General features: G+C 34.7%; 1 protein-coding gene across 4 annotated transcripts in view; it reads right to left on the bottom strand.

Annotated features, from left to right (window-relative positions):
- LOC149737614 (acetyl-CoA carboxylase-like) overlaps positions 1–22,707 on the bottom strand; it is a 34,253-nt gene that overhangs the window by 3,452 nt on the left and 8,094 nt on the right. For 2 of the 4 annotated variants that reach the window (XM_089873813.1, XM_089873814.1), the window contains exons 2-39: positions 20,973–21,162; positions 20,351–20,599; positions 19,497–19,608; positions 18,950–19,158; positions 18,185–18,348; positions 17,724–17,880; positions 17,328–17,438; positions 16,873–17,024; positions 16,474–16,562; positions 15,901–16,045; positions 15,522–15,672; positions 14,931–15,034; positions 14,270–14,422; positions 13,693–13,767; positions 12,862–13,113; positions 12,407–12,515; positions 11,919–12,065; positions 11,516–11,736; positions 11,166–11,379; positions 10,655–10,816; positions 9,936–10,091; positions 9,394–9,512; positions 8,844–8,900; positions 7,892–8,047; positions 7,375–7,663; positions 6,855–6,950; positions 6,286–6,501; positions 5,767–5,900; positions 5,327–5,443; positions 4,826–4,937; positions 4,245–4,469; positions 3,848–3,922; positions 3,217–3,375; positions 2,560–2,712; positions 2,110–2,268; positions 1,556–1,684; positions 890–1,154; positions 289–500 (exon numbers count right to left, since the gene is read on the bottom strand). In XM_089873813.1, coding sequence (XP_089729939.1) covers positions 289–500; positions 890–1,154; positions 1,556–1,684; positions 2,110–2,268; positions 2,560–2,712; positions 3,217–3,375; positions 3,848–3,922; positions 4,245–4,469; positions 4,826–4,937; positions 5,327–5,443; positions 5,767–5,900; positions 6,286–6,501; positions 6,855–6,950; positions 7,375–7,663; positions 7,892–8,047; positions 8,844–8,900; positions 9,394–9,512; positions 9,936–10,091; positions 10,655–10,816; positions 11,166–11,379; positions 11,516–11,736; positions 11,919–12,065; positions 12,407–12,515; positions 12,862–13,113; positions 13,693–13,767; positions 14,270–14,422; positions 14,931–15,034; positions 15,522–15,672; positions 15,901–16,045; positions 16,474–16,562; positions 16,873–17,024; positions 17,328–17,438; positions 17,724–17,880; positions 18,185–18,348; positions 18,950–19,158; positions 19,497–19,608; positions 20,351–20,599; positions 20,973–21,162 — 5,995 coding nt within the window. Of the gene's footprint in view, positions 1–288; positions 501–889; positions 1,155–1,555; positions 1,685–2,109; positions 2,269–2,559; positions 2,713–3,216; positions 3,376–3,847; positions 3,923–4,244; positions 4,470–4,825; positions 4,938–5,326; positions 5,444–5,766; positions 5,901–6,285; positions 6,502–6,854; positions 6,951–7,374; positions 7,664–7,891; positions 8,048–8,843; positions 8,901–9,393; positions 9,513–9,935; positions 10,092–10,654; positions 10,817–11,165; positions 11,380–11,515; positions 11,737–11,918; positions 12,066–12,406; positions 12,516–12,861; positions 13,114–13,692; positions 13,768–14,269; positions 14,423–14,930; positions 15,035–15,521; positions 15,673–15,900; positions 16,046–16,473; positions 16,563–16,872; positions 17,025–17,327; positions 17,439–17,723; positions 17,881–18,184; positions 18,349–18,949; positions 19,159–19,496; positions 19,609–20,350; positions 20,600–20,972; positions 21,163–21,384; positions 22,205–22,707 lie in introns of all 4 variants that reach the window. The other 2 variants (XM_089873811.1, XM_089873812.1) reach the window with 2 other exon arrangements.

The raw sequence follows: 22,707 nt of genomic DNA, 5'->3' as shown, positions 1-22,707 counted from the left end.
GTGAATATAAGCATTATTTCTGGTAAATATTGGTCACACAATAGGTTTAATGTTACTTGAAAACAAATTGTTACAAATTATAATTTCATGTCAAAATTAAAAGTGGAAATTTAAAGTTGACAATCCCATTTGGTGTGTGTTATGATGTTATAATAAAACACAACTTGTGCTTCCTGGTTCCATGTGCGAATTTAAGTTTTACTTACTTTTCCTCTCAACAATAGGCTTATATTATAACCATTTATAGACCTACAATTCCAGCACACAACAACCCAATAACATTCTCACCTGTCCTGCTCTATGTAGTGTCTTCTCCTCACTTTCAATATCAGCGGGATCAGCCGGTACATCGACGGCTATTGACCTCGTTTCCACGGCAACCACACCCACCGGTACCCCACCCAGTCGAGCGCGACCGACGATCACCGTGTTTGCCCAACCGGAAAGTATTTCATCGAATGAACCTCGATCAAAGAATCCACTTCGCCAAGTGTCAGTGTCTGTAATCGGTTTCAAATTGAGTTTAAGTATATACTTTAATGAAGTCCGACTCATTGGTTAAATGCTTGCATTGTAATCCAGGGATACTGGGTGTCAGGGTAATAAGGTAACTGTGGCCCAAATTTTAAGTCCCATGCAAAGACCTCACTCATATATACTAGGAACTTAAATATAAGCTTCATGTGTAATTTTAACAACATTGAATGTAATATATTTAATTTATAAAAGGTATGTTTCAGTTAAAAAAAAACATGTTCTTTTCTATCAGCTTAAAAGAAAAATTAGTAATTTTAATAACAATTCCAAGTATTATATATAACTTCTCATAATTATGTTTTAAGTATGTTTTAGATGGAAAAAACTTTTTCCAGCATCAATAAAAACTTACCTGCATCGTTACAACCAGCGAGCATCCATCTTGGATCATAACTGGTTCTGGTCGGTTTAAACGAGATTTCGCGGTCGATTGGATCCTTAGGCACGATGATAGGAAGTGGTGAGTTTCGTGTTGAAGGTATATAAGACAACCACTTCAACATCACCACCATCCCTTCATAATCCCATGATACTGTTGCATGGCTTACACCATTGTTATGCATGATCTGTATACCACCAAGCTGGTTGTTGGAGTTATAAACCTCCCGTCCCAGCACCTGTGTTGGGTATATTACATGTTATTCTACATATGAGGGAGGTCAAAGAATTCAAACTGAGTTTGCCCATCACCCCACAATAACCCCAACAGTTATGTAAAAATTTTAAAGTTTATAAAAAAATATATAATATAATGAATAACAACCACGTTGCAACTGCACTATTTTACGCTTATTACAAAATAGGTCAAAATTAAAATAAAGTAAGTTTTTACGAAATGTAAAATGTGTTCTTAAAAATGCTTTTCTGCAAATAAGATTAACAGTATGTTATGATCATAAAGGTTTTAGAAATCACACTGTATAAACCCTTATACACAGGAGTTAGGTATATTGCTTTAATATTTGTAATTAAGTGAGTAATGCCATAAAAAACATTGCATTACAAACACACACAGTACCTTGTTTAATGCTTGATGACCAGTAAGTATGATGTATGAGTTATCTACTTGTATAACACGTTGACCCAACCTTACCAAGTAAGCTCCAATACCAACTGCTCTACATGTGACCAGGGATATTGTGACAATCTGTGTATTGGTTATTGTTGCATTTAGGGGGATACAATTTAATTTCCATTTTTAAACATAACTTATTAGCAATTATTGCAGCGTAACTAAAAAAACATTAAAAAAGAAACTGCAAAACACAGAGTGCAGTGCCTTTTTCATTATCTGTATCTCATTTAAACTAAACTACTAAACAGCTTAAGGGGATTTACATCTGGCTTTTACATATTGAGCCAATACTCATGTTACTGTATAATATAATAACTGTTGGCGAGTCTGTAGAATATATGAGATCTCGAGGCCAAGACAAATATTTTTGTGTGCCATTCATACAATCGTTAAAAATCGGCAAGTAAAATACATTTCCACACCATGTTTAAAAGTCATACATATTTTGATATAGATGGACTCTGTCCTGATCATATTCATGATCATATGAAACCTACCTCATCATATGCACGTGATGTTTCCCCAGCAATGGTTCCGCTCCATCTAAGACATCGAGATCCAAGCGCTTCATCTTTCCCGATGACATCACACACCTTATACCTAGATTCTCCGCCCTCTTCTATGTGTTGCGCAATCACTGAGTTGCTCGCACTTAACTGGAAACATTAGGTTGTTGTAATTAATACACACAGATATATAAACATTTTCTAATGAAGTGTTGCCGGATGGCAGACGAAACGTTGGAGGTATACTATGTTTTATACCAGATGAACCGCTGTTCTGTTTCATACACCTCATTCTTATTTAAGAGTTACAGCCTATGTAACTCTGTGACTGAAAATTTAAGAGTTATTATAACGCCATCATACATGCATTTATCAAAAGTCGTTTCTTTTTACAGTTATTTTGGTGAATATTTTAATTTAAATTTGTTACATATCCCCCACCTTTTTATAATCATGAGGAGTAAGATAAAGATACTTGACTCCCTTCTGTTCATCCTCGGGATCATTCCATGCAACACGGAAGAGATGACGAACTTCCTCAGCCAACCCGATCCTTGCTCCACTGTTCGCTGACAGGTAGATACGAGGGATTCCCTGATTGAAGAATATTGCGATAATAAATTGTACATCATAGGATTATTAGCTCCGAGGGTATAAACAAAAAACAATTCAATGTTTTGTTGGCCTATTGGCAGGCCTTATTCGGGTTGGACAGTTTATACAAAAATGGTATGGATACCACTATCTAGGTCCAAACCCTTTTTGTTGTTATCTTGGCCACAGATGTAGATGTAAAGAGTGTAAAAAAACATAAATTTGTTTTTTATTTGGGTGGGGAACTGCCCTTCTCACCCCTCCATTACCTACTGCTGACACCAGCACACAACAACACACAATACAGCAACATACAATACAACAACATACAACACACAAAACAACAACGTACAACAAACAATACAACAACACAAAATACAACAGTATACAACACACAATACAACAACATACAACACACAATACAACAACATACAACACACAATACAACAACGTACAACACACGATACAACAACACACAATAGAACAAGATACAACACACAATACCTCCATCCTTGCAAGTTCCGATGCTCGTTGATAAAGAAGATCTTCCTCCGGTCCAAACGAACCAATATTACAAGTGATGTCATTAGCAATGCAGATAACTTGTCTACCATCTTTATACTCAGGGGTGTACAATGTTAATCTCCATGACACCATACCAATCTATTAACACAAGGATAATTTATTGGTATGTAATGGGTATTCTATGTGGGCGAGGTGAGGTCCTACAGTGTGGCACGCCATGGGATTTGTGATTTAGGCCAGAGTTGGCCCATTACTCTGACACCCAGGGTGCTACAATTTATTGGTCACTACTGGGTTGAAGCAATTTCCACTAAGACTAGTCTTGCCCAAAGACATACCTGAATATCAGTATAACTGTTAAGCATTTTGAACTCCTTTACAATGCATTCGCTTAACCACTGAGCCACATTCCATGAATTAGCATGTAAACAACATTTTGATTATCCAGTGTGAACATTTTCCTCTAATATATTAATTTTACAAAAAAAATTGGATAGATAAAATGAAACAAATATTGGGCAGGAAAAATATCAGCACACAAGAATATGATGTTTTATTAATATGTGCATGAAATAATGAACAGGTAAAACAGTTTTATAATTAAATTCACCTCATTTTCACCAGGTTGTCTGTTAATGTTCACAAGTTGTCCTTGACCATCTAATACAAGTTCATCAGCTGATACCTTTTAATGGAATATATTATTATTAATACAAGTTTTTTTTATATCTTTCAACTTTTGAAAGTAGAGGTTAGTCGTTAGTGGTAACTCATATGCTGGAACAAGGTGTATGAAACAGAACACCTGTGTTATAACGACTGTCGTTTTTACAGCCACAGGATAAGGCAAGTTACATTCAATGCAATATATTAGTAATTTAAGGGCTTGAAGCCATAGAACACACGTCTTAAAAATGGGATCTGACCGACTGTTGTATTATAATGGAAATATTGTATACACACTATCACTTTTATGAAACTTCATGAAAGAAACAACAACAACATACTGGGTTCTCTGGAGATTTTACATCAGGATCTTCACTTTCAAGTGTCGTCCACATATCTTTCAATGCTTGTCTTATCATCTCCGGGAAATCATAAACATAAGTCGTCCCCATCTCTTGTGCCTTGAACCTCTTGGCTTGCAGTAAATCCTTGGTCACATACGGTGTGCTTGTAAGCATGGAGTGTAGAGGGCCAGGCTTGTTGATGTTGTATGCTTGGAACATTGTCTGGGGGGAAGATATACTTATACTACTGTCATCATATTATACCGACCACATCTAATTATAATAAACAGATAGGGTGGTTAAATCATCTGGTTTTAACATCATGCATATTACAGTAATGTAAATTTATACAATTTGTTAGGCTTGCCATAATAATAATTGTGTTAGCTGTAAGTAAACATGTGTTTTTATTAGATTTTTTAAAGATCACTTGCTCTTGGCATTGAAAATTCCTGTTTCGTAAATTTCTTTGTTTTTTACTGAAAAGTAAGAAAAAAAGAAAAAACATGAACCACCTTAACCCAACCTACAATTCAAACTAATTGTAGATTTTATAAAGATGATATAACACAACATACTTGTCCAGTGACAGGGTTGGTGACTTCCTTATAAAGACTGATATCGAGGTAATAACCTGACTCTTTTGTTAGGAAGATTCGGAAAGGTTGAGGTTCGCCATCGTCCTTTAATCTGTGGTGATAGAAACATAGAAACATTATAAAACACATAAATATTATACAAACCCAAAAGAATCACGCAAACATGAAAATATTATAAAAAAATGGAAATGTTATAATAACATAAAAACATTATACAAATAAAAAATATTATAGAACATGGCAACATCATACAAACATGGAAACAATATGTAACAAGATCTAAGAATAAGTAGGACACTCCTACGTTAGGAATATATTCTAACAGTGATTGCAATAAAAACTAACGAAGAACATCTGTCCATGAAACAATTAGCAACATGACAGATAATGTATAGTTAATAGTTTAACTTTAACCAATTGGATTTAATACTATGTAACACAATCTAAAACACTGATATATAATAATGGAGCTTAATTAACCTGATATTGACTTTAATTTCAGCTTGAAGAACTCTTAACTTCCATAATCGACTTCCATATCGAAGAACCATGGACCTTATAGATTCCTCAACACGCACAGGGTCAATCATTACATTCCTGTGCGACACATACGTGGATTAATTAATAATATGGTTTTCCGTACATATTGATATAAAAATATTAACTTTATTTATCTCTTCAATTTTGGTAGTGAGGATTATAAAATATTTCAAATAAAGACAGAATATATAGATGTGTAATATAGAGTATAGCAATGTTTTGCAGTTAATTGAACTGGTTTGTTGAACAACTTGATTAATAGAATAATGCAAGACAATTGCAGAAATGTAGCTGGTTTAAGAATACCTCAAAATTGTAGGTAATTCAAATATATCACATAACTGTAGGTAATTCAAAATTATCACAAAGTTTAAACTCACGGGACAAAGTTCATGAAGATATGATTACAATCTATCCTTGTATTCTCTGAAGCTGAGAAAGCAACTTCTAATTCATCCATGGCTTCAAGTAATAATCTCTCAGCCTCGTTGTGTAAGAATTCAAATGATGCTTCCTATTTATAGAATAAACAATAAATCTGGCTGACTTGGCTCTTCTTTAGATGTTCTTGGAATTTGGCTATTGTTTATTTATGTTATCGACAATATATCTGTACCTATTTATCAAGAGTGGAGCATTAATAAAGTTATAGACAACAGTCCCTTATTCGCTACAGTGTTATGTTGTATATAGATAAAATTATAATTTATATAGACTATTCATGCCTTATTATTTATAACAAATAAAAAAGAATATACATATATGTTCAATATAAAACTTTTAAAGCACTTGAATTAATTTTATGAACTTAACTTTTTTTGTTATTTGAATAATATTATCTTCGCTATCGTTTTTAAGAAATAAATACAATAATATGTTAAATCTGACATCATAATGACCTTTGTAACGAGATCGGAATGCCGGATAATCGCTCGGACGAAGAATCGATGATCCATGACTTCGGCTCCCTCCTCCACCTTAGCTGATCCGAGATAAAGATGGAGACGATGGTTGTTGGTGGGGATTGCTTTCAAATGGAAGTTGCGCATCCGGTTCAACTCAAGCTGGAACGCAAGAGCTGGCTCCAAGTGACGATAAATACGATCCTCATCAAACTGAAGAAAAGGAAAATAAAGGTTTGAGATCATAAGTTTTCTATGTGAGTGAAGACATACAGCGTCTTAGATTTAGGCCAGAGTTGAACCACTACCCCAGAACCCTGAGATTTAGGCCGGAGGAGGCCCATTATCTTGACAACCATGGTGCTACAACCCATTAGTGACCATTGAGTTTAAGCATTGTTTTAAACCGGAAAATTCAAATATAAAAACAACTGTGTCATATATATATATATGGGTTGTTAATATGTTTGTAATAAAATCCCAATGGAACGAAAAAATTATTAAATACTGGTAATGGGCAAGCCCATAAGAAATAAAACAAATACATTGCTGAGGTTGTTACTTACATAATCACGCGCACGGTATGTGAAATACTTTGGAACTTCTTTCCTCTCATGAACAAGGAACGTAATTCTTCGTAATCCAGTTTCAAACAATTCAACCTAAAGTATTAACATTATCATAATAATGTATTTAAACTAAACAAACTAACAGTGATATATTAATACAAGTTGCACTTAATGAACAAAAGAGTAAAGACTTGACGTGGTAAAAAAATCTGTGCAGGTTTATAAGCATATACGTTTAAAGCTTTAAAAATGTAATTAGTAGTGTTATTGTTATTTTGAACGTTACTCTTAAAGCAGCTCCTTCATTTTTAAGTTTAAACAGCTTTAATATATATATATAGAATTAACCTTAAAACTGTTCTTATATATATATGTACCCAATATTTTACCAGATAGTATCCACTAATATCCTCTACCTATTATCCGCAACCTAAATTTGGATGTTATCCTTATAACAGCTTATATTTTAAAATTTCTCAACATTTTACCAGCTAGTAATAACTATTTAATATCTCACCTTATGTTCTTTCACGAATTCATGGAATTGATTATTTAGCGTATCATCATCCGTTCTATGGCTGGTGGAGATTGCAACGTTTAATATATGAATGGGTTCATCACTGACACTGCATAAGGATGTGGAGTCCTCATCTTTTGAGCTCACCGAAGTAACGAGGCTGGCTGAGGATCCAAAGCTTCCCACGCATGATGACATCATGGCCGTGGTCGAGTTTGAACGATCGAAGAAGATGGGCGAATCAGGAGGGCTCGCGTTGTGGAAGCATTTCATGATGGATGAGAAGTGTCTGCGGGGGGGGGTAGTTGGTTATTTATATTCAATAATGTTTTAAACGACTGCCGTTTTGCTGCTGATTTAAATGGTATGATCTTAATTACCTTTTAAGGAACAAAAATGTATGTCATGTTTTGTAAGTGTATGTTATTACTTTACTCATGGACCACAATAAGATTTATATATAAGCTGTTTAAATAAAGCGATTTATCTTGATATAAATGTTCCACCAAGTACTCACAGTTTAAATGCATCAAAGTTACTGAAAGCTGCCATGATTCCCATCCTCTGGCATGGAGGTAAAGTGCTTGGGTCCATTGCATTCAATCCCTCGCCCACACTTGCTACTTTAGGTAGTGAGGAAGTGCTTGGGATCTGGTATTCACGCTGGTGTAAGCTGTGTGAGGGGTTATATGGTTAGACAAATACTATTTAACTGATTGAGTTTAATCTATAGGGGTAATGTTTTTTATTTTTTAGTAAAGTTGGGGTGATCTTATTAAAATACAGTTGCACTCAAAAGTTAACAAGCATAGGAAATCTTGAATAATGTGGTGAATGTAATATATTACAGGTATGCTTGTTTATATAAACACATATAAAACTTAGGTGTTAAAACATATATAATGTCTCATGTCACCCAGTTTCAAAAAGTACCCAACATTCCGCATATAGTTTGACCGTCGTAAATTAACAGCATTAACGACACAATTCGGCAAACTACATTTCATACACTTTTTTAAGGTTAGAATCAAAATGATTTTACTTTCAAAATAAGAATGAAAGTAATAAACACTGTTAGAATTGTGGGCCAAGGGTTAAAAAGTACCCAATGATTAGGCTATACATAAAATGTTAAGCTGTTGTAGCCATTGAAAGTGAATCATTTAAATAAAAATAGTTTATAATAATTTTATAATACATTGTACAAAGATGTATTAAAAACTGTTGTTACAGAACACCATCACCAAATTATTTAAACACAAGAAGCTGTTAAGCAAATATGTGCTTGTCACATCACATAGTTAAAAAAAGTCAATAATTTAATTATTTCACCCAATCAATAAATTAATTGCTGTTAAGAATTTTACTAAGCTACTGGACTAAGAATTAATTGCAATTATTTGATTTGCATTGCAACATTAATCATGTACCACCAGCACAGCAAACATCATGCTTTATTCTAATTTAACCTTTCCATGGATTTCTCCTCCTTTGATAAGATGGCACATGATGGGTTTTGCGGAAACCTTTAAAAACTTACATTCACTCAACTATCTATGTATGGTGTTGCCGTACGGCGTATGAATATAAGTGTGAAAAAGATCTTTGTTTGGTATTTGTCTTGTGGTCTTTTTAAAGGATCAATAAAAATATGATAATTTAAAGATCACAAAACAAACACCAGAAGATAGCTCTCATACTTATAATACAACTATCTACTTTAATTCTATTAGCCTAAGTGGCTATCTCCTCAGTAAAGCTTGTATTAATTAAGCTAGCGTGAACTGAAAAAGCATGTAAAGTTTTTAAATTTGATAACAATATACTACTAAGCAGCGTTGTATGTTCAGGTATATGCGAAAGGTATTATTAATACAAGCAAATATCATTAATACAAATGCATGTATGCAGCATTCCTTACAAAACTATACATGTACCCGCAGAATTATGCACACACTGAATACACCTGCATATTATAAAAAAGCCACCACAATTATGTGTTAAGCGTTTGTTACTCACCGATTAGGATGTGTGGTTGGTAGCATAAACTGGAACTCGAGAATACAATTTCCCTCCCCAATCTCATGGTGTTGGACACTGTTTAACTCGTATGCAATGTATGATCTTCGTACATATACCTGTTAATATAGTATGGTTGCATTATGCACACTCCTAAATAATAAACAAATCTAGTGAAAATCTGATATACACCTAATGCCTGATATAAGTATACCACATAGGCCTACCCTATTTATGATATAGTGTATTTGTCATTTTTAAAGCACCTGTAATGGCAAGACAAGTTTACTAAAATGAACAGTTGCTTTGTAGATAACAAAGTATCAAAACAAAACATTAATTTAAATACACAAGCTTCTGATGCCAGGCAGAAAGCATAGTTTAAGCGACAAATAAAAGTTATTATTTTATTATTATTTACCTATATTACAAAGCATTGTACCTTACATTGATAAACATAGAAGTCTCACATAGAAGTTTTTGTAAATGTCCAAAGGTAAAAGTTTGTATTTCACATACATAGATAAACATAGAATTCTCACCTCAAAAGCAGCCATCCTAACCACAGGGTTGGCATGGTAGAAGAAATCGGGTAAAACATCAAATATTGTGGTTTCCGATAAAATCAACTTCTTTAAATGCTCCGGACAAAACTCAGTTCCATAAGAACCAATGGATGACAGAAATATTGACTCAAGCTGAAAAATTGGGAAACATCAAGTTGACTGGACCATTGACTCTCAAACTGCTAGGTGTGTCACACCACCTTTCATGAGTGGAAATAAATTATGAGAATTTTTGACATGTATTAAATGGATTGCAAAAATAGGAGCTTTAATAAATGTGGTGTGCAGCAAAAACAGATACAGTAGATCAAATGTACTATGAACCTAAAAAGGTTGAGAACTGCTGATTAGGTGTATAGAAATTCAATTTGTCTAATAATTAAGTGCAAAAAAACACATGTCCTAAAGACACATTCTGATTGATAAAGCACAATCAAAGTGCTATTGATTACCATAATGACGTTTAATAAAATATAAAACACTGAAAAGTAGGAATTCATATTCCGCCAAACTAGCCTTGTAGCGTGCACCTAGTAATCTAACAACTTTTTATCGTTTAGTCGGTACAGCTGTCAGCAATAGTTAATTGGTTATGCGGTTTACTGAAGTTCGGGATGTGCTGTTGTTTGAAGAGAACCAACATTCATCCTTTTAGCTCGGTAAACCTTCATAAGTATTAGTTTAGTTCATCATACCTGGTTATGTCTTAGTTCATATGGGGGTTGATGGGCTGCAATTAACACTTGGCGAGCTTTCAACGCAACTTTTGAATTCTCTTGTTTGCTCAACAATGCTAGTTGTTCCAGAACAGTCGCCACATCTGGTGGTAGTGAATGGTCTCGTCCAGAAACACAACCCTGGTAAATGAAGTGTGGATGATTAGAATGTAGTTGGCCTTGCATAGTAGGGCTTTGACAATTGTTATAACATCATACACTTCATGCCTGCTTACGAGTTCCCTTGTATTTAACTTTGTAGGTAATAATTTTTGGATTTTTTTGACCTTTTTAGTTTGTAAAGTATGGCTGACAATTTAGACAATCCATAAGGAAAGGTCAAGGGACCATTCTGGGTTGGAACAAATATTCTTTGCACCACCATTATAACCCAACTCAAATATTTCGATTTTCCTACTAAACAACAATATATGCTAGACAGGGTCCATTAAATCTTAATATACAAATTAAAGGTACAACTTCAACTTACAATAAGTTCAATGATGAGGGAGTTTTTGTTCCCCACATTAGCATGCGATAAAATGTCTTCCACTACAGCTCGGACATTATCTTTCCTCTTGTCTCGTATTGCGACCACACTTTTGTCGAACGAACCATGTTGGAACTCTAGCTCCACCCGGTGATAATCAAGTACAAGTCCGAGAACAACGTTTTTCATGTGACCTCGAATTCCGTTGCGATATCTGGAAAGTTTGTAAAAAATAATTTCTGATAATAAAAAAAAAATTTTTTTTTTTTCTAAAGTTGTTGTTTACAAATACAACATGCATTACAAATTACAATCATATATATGTTACGGCCCCAGTTATTTTAACTTACTTGTTTACTACTTGTAATATGGGCTGGGTGTTCACAAAGAAAACATCTTGGTCCGATTTATTTGTGAGGGTTGCAGCGAATGCGTCAACTGTGCGTCGAATACGGGAACCAGGGAATTGTGACATCATAGAGGTGATATTGGACGCATAACTTGCCATCTCACGACGAATACTTTTCTCAACTTTGGCCGGTAATCGACCTGATATGTTGGTCATCACCTCCTGGAATAATGTTTTAATTTTTAGATACAAATTAAAAGATTTTATGAATATGATGAAAATAAGGATAAATAATCACTGTTTTACAAATGATCCCACTTTTATGTTGCAAATGATTAGTGTTCTATATATGGTGTTTTAACCACTGTTTCGCTGCGACGCAAGGATAAATAAGTTAAACAAACCTGTAGCTCCAATAATGGCAGAGATGGATCTTTAAGTGCACTCATCAACATCCGGACTGCTTCGTGCATCTTTTCCATAAATATTTCATGCGGATGACAAAGACCTTTCATAATGCAGGAAAGTCTTTTGTGTGCTACCTCGTAAATCTGGTGATGATAAAAGATAATTTGGGGCGGATAGTTCAAATATAGGGTAGAAATAGTATAAGCAGTGGTGCAGCCAGGTGGTTTCATAAGCCTCCTTAAAAAACACACAAAAATACTTGAAACATAAAAATGGGAGTTTAGGCGAAAAAGAAGTTTGTTTAAAAAAACATATTTTTGCTAAAACACCTCTTATGTTTTTCTGGCTGTGCCACTGAGTGTAAAGGCTCTTTTTATAAAGTTGGAATAAAATCTTCAAAATTCAATGAACCAAACTACATGAGTGTTTATAAAATAAACAAAGATTTCATAGAAAATTTGGGCATCGATTTCTTGTAACTAACCTTGTGCGATTTCTCTTTACTTGGAAGTTCCTCAGTACCTTGTAAGTTGAGAAGTTGACCTTGGAATAATTCAGCTCGACGTACGCATGAAGGATCATCAGGAGTTAGTCTGTGGAAATGTATTTAAATTTATATTCAATGATGATGTAATAATGTATTACATTCTTTAATCAATTAAGCTTTACAAATATACAAGAATTCCTTTTCAGAAAATGTTAAAATTTATTTTAAAACCCTGTTGAGCTGCAAGGTAGATAAAACATTGGTCAAATTAACAATATTTGTTAATTTTTATGCCAGAGGATTAGTTATAAATAAATATATTTACATTATTTGCAGAAACAGCAGCCAATATCAAAAGATTTGCTAAAAAACATAATTTCTAATTTAATTTTTTTTCTTATTACAAGTAATTTTAAAATACATTCATCCTAATATAAATGACAAGACATCACCTTGCTATGATGGATCCAGGTTCAAGTACAGCTCCTGCCCGCTTCACATAATGTATGTTTCCACTCTCAGGTGCAGTAAGTGACATAACCATCTTCATAACTTCTATCTCAGCATAAGTTTGCCCAGCAAACACATGAGCCCCATCTTCAACTATAAAGTTGATCAACTTGCCAGCTGATGGGCCTCGCAGTATGGAAGGGTCGTTCTCTTTCTCAAACACCGAGGTTTGGTTGTTGATTGTTACACGGTACCTAAAGTAAGATTATATGAAGTTATAAATATGGTAGGGGTGTACAGGCTTGGCTTGGTGTTGTGTAATGGGCCAACTCTGGTCTAAATCTTAGGTTACATAGGTGTATCATGTAGGACCTCACTCATATAGGATAGAATGTGCATATACAATGTTTGGTAAACTCTGGCCTAAATCAAGTCCTATGGCATGTCATGTTATGTAGGACCTCCCCAGATAGATTAGAGTGTTTTATGGCTGCCCCACCGGTAAGCTGGTTCACTTGTGGTAGTGGTAATAAGCCGTATGGGGTATTAGTATCATTACTAAGCTTTATTTCAATTTTTTCATATGCAAAAATACATTACATTTGCTTTGTTGTTTTGCTCAAGTATTATCACAAACAATAATGATTTGTAAACCAGTCACCGTAATGAGGTATTTGTCAACCAAATATCCTGTATTATTTCCGTCACACTAATGTGTGCATACGATGGAGTGTGTTTGGTTTCAGCAGGTTAAACCGGTTTAACTGCCGCCAATACCCACACTGCAGTCTACACCATGTTTAAATGTTACCACACAGCACATATATTAATACCTGTCAACTTCTTCTTTCATGTACGTAGTGCGACTTATACCATCCAATGACAGAAGCAATCCTCCATCACTTAAACTGGATAAGAAATAGAATGAATATTAATTACTAAATTCCTTAATGAACAGCAGATAGAATGAGTTAAATATTACCATTCATATTTATATATCTGGTAAGGCACTAAATACAAAGGTATAGAAAATGTTTCTCTGTTTAATGGTACATAAGTTACACACATCTGACATGGTAACTCGTAAGCGGGCACTGTTGTTTCCTACTTGCTTTGCCATGCGAGGATAAATAAGTTACATTTATTAATTCATACTTAGATATAAAAGTAGCTTGGGAGTTTGGGAAATAGGCCAGCTTTGGCCTAAATCAACGGTCTGGCATTTACCTCACCCATACAGAATAGCAATACAGGAACATATTGTACTTATGTAAGGTAATAATGTAATTAATTATTGATTATTCTCAAATAAAACCATATATATATACTTAATGGTTATTATTCCCATATAAAACCATGTGACATACTGAATAATACTAAAACTTGTGACGTATGTGTATTCTGACTCACCTATATACATCAACTTCCATGTTCCAATCATTACATTGTATGTAATAACTATTATCCGATGTCTTGGTGACCTTGAGTACATATTTAACACCTTGTGCTATCAACTCCACTGTCTCACTTGTGTGTAGACTTGTAGATGTGAGCACTTGGCCTCTGCATAGATGGTGAAATTAAAATATTTAAACATGCTTCCAAGTAATTAAAAAGTATTTTTTTTAATAAACAAAAAATATAAATACATATACATTTTAGAAAAGAAAAAGAAAAGAAAAGTATAACTCAAGCCAGGTTTTCAAATGCAGGAAGCAACTAAGATGTTGTTATTTGCAACCTTGAAATTTACTACCATATTACTTATTAAAAGGGCAAACATAAAATATCAAACTTTTTATACAAATGGAAATGTTCAAATGTGATTTTGTTGGTAAATTTAAAAGGTTGATGAGTGTCGTTTGTTTAATATTGATATACAAATACAAGTTTATACAAGGTCATATGTTTGATCTTCTAAAATTCTAGTAGGCACAAGTTGATGTTACATAACAACCCATGTTTCATTGTGTTGTGTGTGGCCCCTTTCATAGTTACCCAACCATACAATACATTAATTCATTCATTAATTAAATGTTTCACTTTATATTACAAAATTAATTAAATTTACCTTTCTAGTGAGTTGACATAAAAGTCAAATCTTGCTTTGTATTTTGAATCAGCAATGTGCAAAGCACAACATACCAAACCAACAGTCGTGCATGGTTGTTCAGACTGTAACAATAAGATGTGGTCAATATATTGTTTGTTTGGATATAAAGTCTAGTTTACATAATCACTTCACCCACGCACTTATTCAATACAATGTGCTGATTGAAACATTAATATGTCTGGTAAATATTTACAAATTCCCAGTCTGGCAACCTTCAACCTAGTATTTGTGGGCAGATAACATTAAACGTTGGCAGATTCATTCGAGTCGCCTTGAAAGGATAAGTAAACAGCATGATCAATCCAAAGGTTAGAAAAGTAATGGGTCAGCAAAAATCAGGTTTGTTTGGAAAATATCGGGTAGAACTCTGACAGCAGGTCATTTTTAAACACACAACATGTTGTGCAAGTCTGTTTACTTAGTTGTTCATGTTTAGCACAAGTAAACAAATAAGTACAAACTTATTTTTGATTTTACCTGTTAGATTGCTATAAAAAATACTATCACATACTTAAATGGTTAAGAAAAATTGATTTCTTTATTTTTTACCTTGACTTTATCAGCAATCAAAGCATCCAACCATGCTGTATCAATCTGGTTATGTTGAAAACAAGGGTCTTCCAACAATCTACCAAGATATTCAACTGTGGTGCGGAAGTCCCCACGAATAGAAAGTTCTTTTAATGCCATAACCATGTTTCTGTGGTTTGGGTAAAACAACAAAATATTCACATCATTGTATAACTGTATCCTCACAATTCTTCAAAACATTGTTAATTTTTAAACACACGATTAGAAAATATAGAAAGCTATTTGCTAACCGTATTAATATTACCCCACAGTACTAACTATTAATTACTAGTGAACACTTGATTTTAAAATTAAGCCAGTTTTCTTCAACAATGAAATAAATGAAAGTTAAACTCACGAAATTGCATATTCCCTGTTCTCTCCCCATGCAAAGCAGTGACCAAATTGTGAATCAGCAAATTCATGCAAACCCCCTGCTGCAGCTACACTGAAGTAACCCCACACGTTCTTATTGCTTCGAAAGTTTAATTCCTGCACGGTACCTGTGGATGTGAAACCAAGTTAAAAAGTGTTGAACAGGCCATGAACGAACCATAAACTAATAGAAAAGAAAATAATAGCAATGAAAAGTAAGTTCAATAAACGCCCCAGGTGTTTGATAATGGGCCAACTCCGGCATAAATCTTAGGTTCTTGACAAGGACCTCAGTCACCTCACCCACATAGAACATAATAATGTAGTCTGTTGAATAAACCATGATCGAGCTATAAACTGATAGAAAAGAAAATAAAAGCAATGAAAATTAAGTTAAATAAACAATGGTGTATGTGGTAACACCCTGGGTGTTTGGGTAATGGGCCAACTCCGGCTTAAATCTTAGGTTCTTGACAAGGACCTCACCCACATAGAATATAATGTAGTTTACGAATTATGCATGCCTACATCAATCAGATAACTAATGAAACCTCACCGGAGCTGGGTTTAAATCCTTCATCAGGATTCTCACTAGTGATCCTGGCAGCGATCACGTGACCATGAGGTTCAGGTTTATGTTGGGGCCTGGGTGGGAATAATGTTAACTGTGTATGTAAGTAATTGTAATGGTGCAGGTTATGTTACTTTACAAAACCTGATATATTTACTATCGAAGGAAACCATGGCAGATTGGGTAGACTCCACTGTCAAGTGGTCATTTAAAAGACATTTAATAGAATGATCGATATGAAAGTGATATAATAAAGCAATTACCACTAATTAATACGAAACTATACAACACACATGTGCAATTAATACTAACCAATACATAACCATACAAGATACAATATATGCCACAAATACTCATTTTATCAATAAATAATACTCAACATACTGTGTGAAGTCAATAGGGTTGGTGGACCATGGATCCTCCCCATATAATATACGGATGTCCCTCATACGATGGAGAGGTATCCCCATGGCAACCTGTAGTTGGGCGGCAGGAAGGTTCACGTCGGCAACCATCTCTGTGCACGGGTGCTCCACCTAGTGAGAATAAATTTTCATTTTTAAATTTGAATTTGGCAGATATATTGCTTGTTTAGTATATTTTAAAATTATTACTCTTTATTCTATGTGGGTGAGGTGTTACAGTCAGAGTGTGGCACGCACGTCAAAGGACTTAAGGTTTAGGCCAGAGTTATCACATTATCCGACACCCAATGTGGTACAACCCATGGTAGCACATGAAGCAACGAACCAGATATCATAGCGTCAGACATACAAAACAAATACTTTAATTGAAACACCAGTTCTAAAAATCCACAAGAAACAATAATGAATCCTAACCTGAAGTCTTGGGTTAAGTTCAAGGAAGTGATAACTTCCATCATCACTGAACAAATATTCCACTGTTCCTGCACTTACATAACCCACCATCTTAGCTAGAACAACTGCATCCTGTAAAGATAAAGCACTGTAAGTTGGAATTTATAGCAAACACATTGCACAAATAATTATCAGGTCAGTTTTACTAGAATTTTTGAAAATAATTATTCAGAAAATACAAATATATATTTCCTAAGTTAAATAATTATATTTCCAAAACAACACACAATTATACATATATATATGCTGTTGCTACCAGGTGTATTACATGTCTGGAAATCCAAATAAATATTGCCAAACGTTCTATTTAAAACTTAAATACATATTATTATCTATTCACGATCAGTTGATTAGCACCTTTTCCATTCTTGTCCACACTTCTTCACTAGTAACAGTGGTTGGAGCTTCTTCAATGATCTTCTGATGTCTTCTTTGAATGGAGCAATCTCTTCCAAACAATGAAATAGCATTCCCATATTGATCAGCAAGAACTTGGACTTCAAGATGGCGAGATCTGTAGTAAACAACTTGCCATATTATTAACTGCTATATAGGGTAACCAATCTTTAGGTGACGGTGTATAATATGGAATATTATATTTCATTAAATTAAATCAATGGGCAAAAAAGTATTGCCAGAGCAGAGACAAGATTAGTTGCTACTGTCTACCAAACAGGATATTACCTAGACAGTTATTAATTTTCATTTGGGTAAATTAACTTTTATTATCCATAATCCTTCTAACAGGCAATATCGTAAATCAAAATGTCATTTTCACAGCTGATGTCAACTAATTAATCTAATTATGCTGCCATTACTGTGTGGCAAGCTTCATAACGAATATTGGAGAACCAGGGACTTCTGATTGAACTTGTCTAAGAGCAGCTGGGAAATCTTCAGCATTTGCGACCTTCCTTATTCCCTTCCCACCCCCACCTTCTGAAGCTTTGATCATCACAGGATACCCAATCCTCTGTGCTGCCTATGGTGTATGGGTGATGTTAATGCTTCATATTACATCATTCAGTATGGCATGCAAAAAGTTAATCATAGGAAAGTAATAACATAAAATGTTAATGCCTATAGATGCATTGAAAATGGTATTGGCGTTACTTCAAATCATAATAGGCTTCATGTTTTTTAATTTTTAATAAAATTTGGGGTGACATTGCTAAAATAAAGTAAAATTACACCCATAGTAATCGAATAGTACAAGAGTAAAAAGCTGTGGGGCATAAAATTGAGTTGGTCAAACTTATGATGACATGTATCATACACAATAGATGTGAAATTAGAAATCTGTGTACTTCTAAATTTATCACATGTAAGATGTGACATTTGTATTGTATTGTGTTCCATTTCTTTCTATTCTATATGGGTGAGGAAAGGTCCCGTGGTAATGCAAATCCGAAATTTTCCATGCATAGTTAAGGCATGTGATTGTTGGTAACATCATGTATTAAATTTTAATCTATATGGGTAAGGTCTTGTGGTAAAGCATGTATTGAGGCCCGGAGGGCTAGAATTCAGGCTGGAGTTAACACATTAACACCAAGTACACAATTTACATCATACGTTCATACCTGCAGAGCATTCTCCACCCCTTGAACACAGCCTTGCATATAAATATCATCAGGGACAACAATAGGTGTAAATGTAGCTGTGGTATCTTCTTGTTCATTGTTTGCTTGGTTAGGTTGCGAAGTATAATCCACAGTTAAACCTGAACCACTCCATGGTAGTGTAGGAACACCAGCTGTTTGTGCCACGATCGAAGATGCTATTTTGTCACCTAGATGGAATACATTGGCTTTAAATACCATATAGGCTATACATTAATTGCTTATCATGTACGTTTAAATTAATTCTTTTCTAACAAATACTACATAATTCATATATAAAAATATATATTACATATTAAATTCAAATTGTATATATAATATATATATTATATTAAATATATCTATAACACACAATTTGAAAACTGTGACGAGAAAGTAATTTTAAAATATATTACAAGTGTACTTTTTATTCAAGTAATTTTGAAAAAAACAGTGGCTTTTATTTATTAGATATTTTTATATTTTATGTGATATTAATCTGCAAACTTTTCTATAAAGCAAAACTTACCGAGTGCCCACATAGCGGAAGCAGACGGTCCCAAAAATGCAATGTTGGCTTTACTTAACATTTCCGGCAACTTTGGATTTTCACTGGCATGTCCCCAACCAGCCCATACGGCCTGTTAATTATACAAACTCATGAGTGATATAAGTACGAAATAACACAGGTGTTAAGAGCATAATAGCTAGGTAGAGATACATTGTGGCATGGATAAGAATAGAATGTATAATCAAGTGCTAAGCCTCAATCTCACACCACAATTGAACAAGATCATATCGAAGGTTTTTTACAAATTACAGGTTTGTATTCGCATGTAACCACCAAAGCTGCGAAGTCACTTCCTTTCACACAGGTATGTATTCATTATTGTGTTGTCACACAGACACAGAGTGTGTGACACAGTGTTATGCTAGGTTGAATTCTACCTAGAATGTTAGGTTACTATAGGGCAAACAAATAGCGTGGGTGGTATCATTCATGTGTGAGTCATACACCATTCACAATAGCTACACCCTACAAGCACTCTTCGCCTCTTTGTATATATTTTTGTAAAAAGGTTGACCGTTATTCGTGACATTGAAGCATATAACATAAGGTGCCATATATTTATGCGGCTACTTTAATTTATGTATTAAACATCAAAGTTGTTAATACACAATTATACAGTTCATGTATATTGTAATAACATAGAAAGTCATAGATCAATAAATCAAGACCATTTTACTGGTGTGTAATAAAGACTTAAAATACTAGACTGTTAAAAAGTTCTTATTCCTTATTACGTTGAAATATGTGTTATATTCCCACAATTTCACCCACCATAAAATAAACAGATATAAATAATTGATATAACGACCAACCTGGACAGCTGTTCTTCGAGCCAAGTCAAGAATAAGTTCCACATTCGCATAATTATTATTGTTTGCACCACCAGGAACATGAACATAGCTGTCAGCCATCTTTATATATTCAGCATTCGCGTTTAAATCTTCGGGTGTAACCATGGCAACAAAATGAATAGTTTTCTCATTCCTAAACATTTCATACGCCCATCTTCGAATTGATCTCATGCACTTTACAGCCGCGATTCCATTATTTGCAAGGAGAATCTAAGTGAAGTTCAATATTAAATAGGAATAAATACCGCTATTTTGGATACCTGGGCAACAGAGGTTATAACAAAGACACGGTACCCTATTTTAAACACCTACATGCTTACGGGATAACTCAAATGCAACTTTGTGGGTAAAGGTGAATACTATTTTGGAATTTTTTTATGTATGGCTGACAATTTGGACAACACATAACGGACCACTAGATTGAAGCAATTGCTATTGAGTGTCTTGACCAATGACACATACAGTTCCATAATAGTAGCAGCATCGAGCATTAAACCTCTTATTCTTTGGCCATGCCATGATGGCACTTATAACTACTTTGCTTTTATCAACAGACAAAGTAAACCAGTGTTAAACAACTTACCTTTTCAATAACATTGTTTCCCCCTAGTATCTTAACCAGTTCTGGCATAGTAGCTGCAACACTACGGCTAGATCCCTTCCTTGATATTTGCTTACGCATTGGGTTCTTGTTAACACTGGGTAAGTTTGGGTTTGAACTCGAAGCAGTTGGCGAAGAAGCATTTTCACTTTGCTCAGGTGTTGATTCATTTCTGTGAAGTAGAAGATTTAATTAAATGCACAATACCATTTTTGAATTAACTACAGCGGGTGTTCTTGTTTTAAAGTTTTGGGGATTACTTTAAAACAAAGATTCAACAATAACAATAAGCCAAAACGATCCCCCATAAACAATGTACTATTATTATTGGTATAATGATTTTATCTAAAAAACTATTAGCATGTAGATAGGGACACATGGTCATATCACGCACTCATTATCAAAGCATTCAGCTTCCCAATATTCTTCTTCTACAATAGGTTGCATTGGGAGTGGCCAAGTCATGGATCTCCTAACACCACCGGATGATCTGGGAGATTTACGCCACCCTCTCCTTAATTGACTGTATTGTGTGTAGCGTTTCCTACAGCCACTACACTGGTATATAACTGTGTGATTCACTTCTTCATTTAAACTTTGAGTGCGTTTTTTCAGGTCCCCTTGTTTGGGACTATAAGTAAATACATTATGTATGTTTTGAGTAGCTTCAACAAGCGCTGCGCCACAGCGATTACACGTATGTCGTTTACGCCTCTTGTTTTTACGTATAAGTTGCGTAAGGCCGGCGCAAGGGTCATGCGGATCTGTTTCCACATGTTCGTTGTTGCCAGAACTACGCTCGGTGTTTACTCGTGCTAAGGTGGTTCCCCCAATAACGTTAAACGGCGCGTACGCCTCGGGTGCGTCTTGTGGTTTATTGCAGTTCGTCGATTGGTTTTCTAAACCAAATTCCAAGCGTGACGAAGAATTTGTGGTAGTTACGTCGTAATTAGTAAGAGGGTCGGTTGGTTGGTCAGTTCGTTTCGATACAGACTTAGGTTTCCCGATTGTATCACTCTTGGTTGAAGTTCTTCGCAGTCGAGACAGAATTGTTGCGGCAGCTGAACGGTCAAACTGAAAACATTTCCCGTTCTCGCCCTCTTTGCCGGCTTTATTCAACATCAACCACGAGAATGGAAAGGTGCTGGAACTTTGCGCTGTGGGTATCACCGATGCTGTCATTATTTCAACTGTTCGTATTTGCACTCTCTGAACTATAAACGTACTTTTTAATCATCTGTTCACACTAAAACACAATAACATTTCATGACAGCAGTAAAATGACGCAAATTAATACAGTTTCTGCCATTTTTGCGACAACAAATGTCAAAACACTTTAACAAATACCATTAACCAGACACGCGTGGCTAAACGTTGTCTGTCTCTGGACGAATGTCCTAAATTGAGATTTAGTTTCCTGACCTTTTTGTAATAACAAAAAAAAATTGCTAACAATTTAAAAAATACGTGATATGGCTTTATGTTTGCCTGTGCACGACTGTCGTATACCAAGATACGGATTCACGAAAATGACAACCGAGATGACGCAATCAATTTCTCGTTATGCTAAGTCCTGACACTATCTGAAATTAGACCACGGGCTGCCGAAAACAAATTGTCAAAAAAGCAAAAACAAACGTCATGCGCCGACCGCGTGCACGAGGCATGACGGTAAAGGCGTGAGAGACGGTAACTTAACATGACGCAATCGTTTCTA

This window comes from Ciona robusta, chromosome 3 (genome assembly GCF_009617815.1).
Source record: "Ciona robusta chromosome 3, ASM961781v2".
NCBI lineage: Eukaryota > Metazoa > Chordata > Ascidiacea > Phlebobranchia > Cionidae > Ciona > Ciona robusta.
Note: the sequence above shows the minus strand (reverse complement) of the source record. Positions and strands in the feature narration are given on the sequence as shown.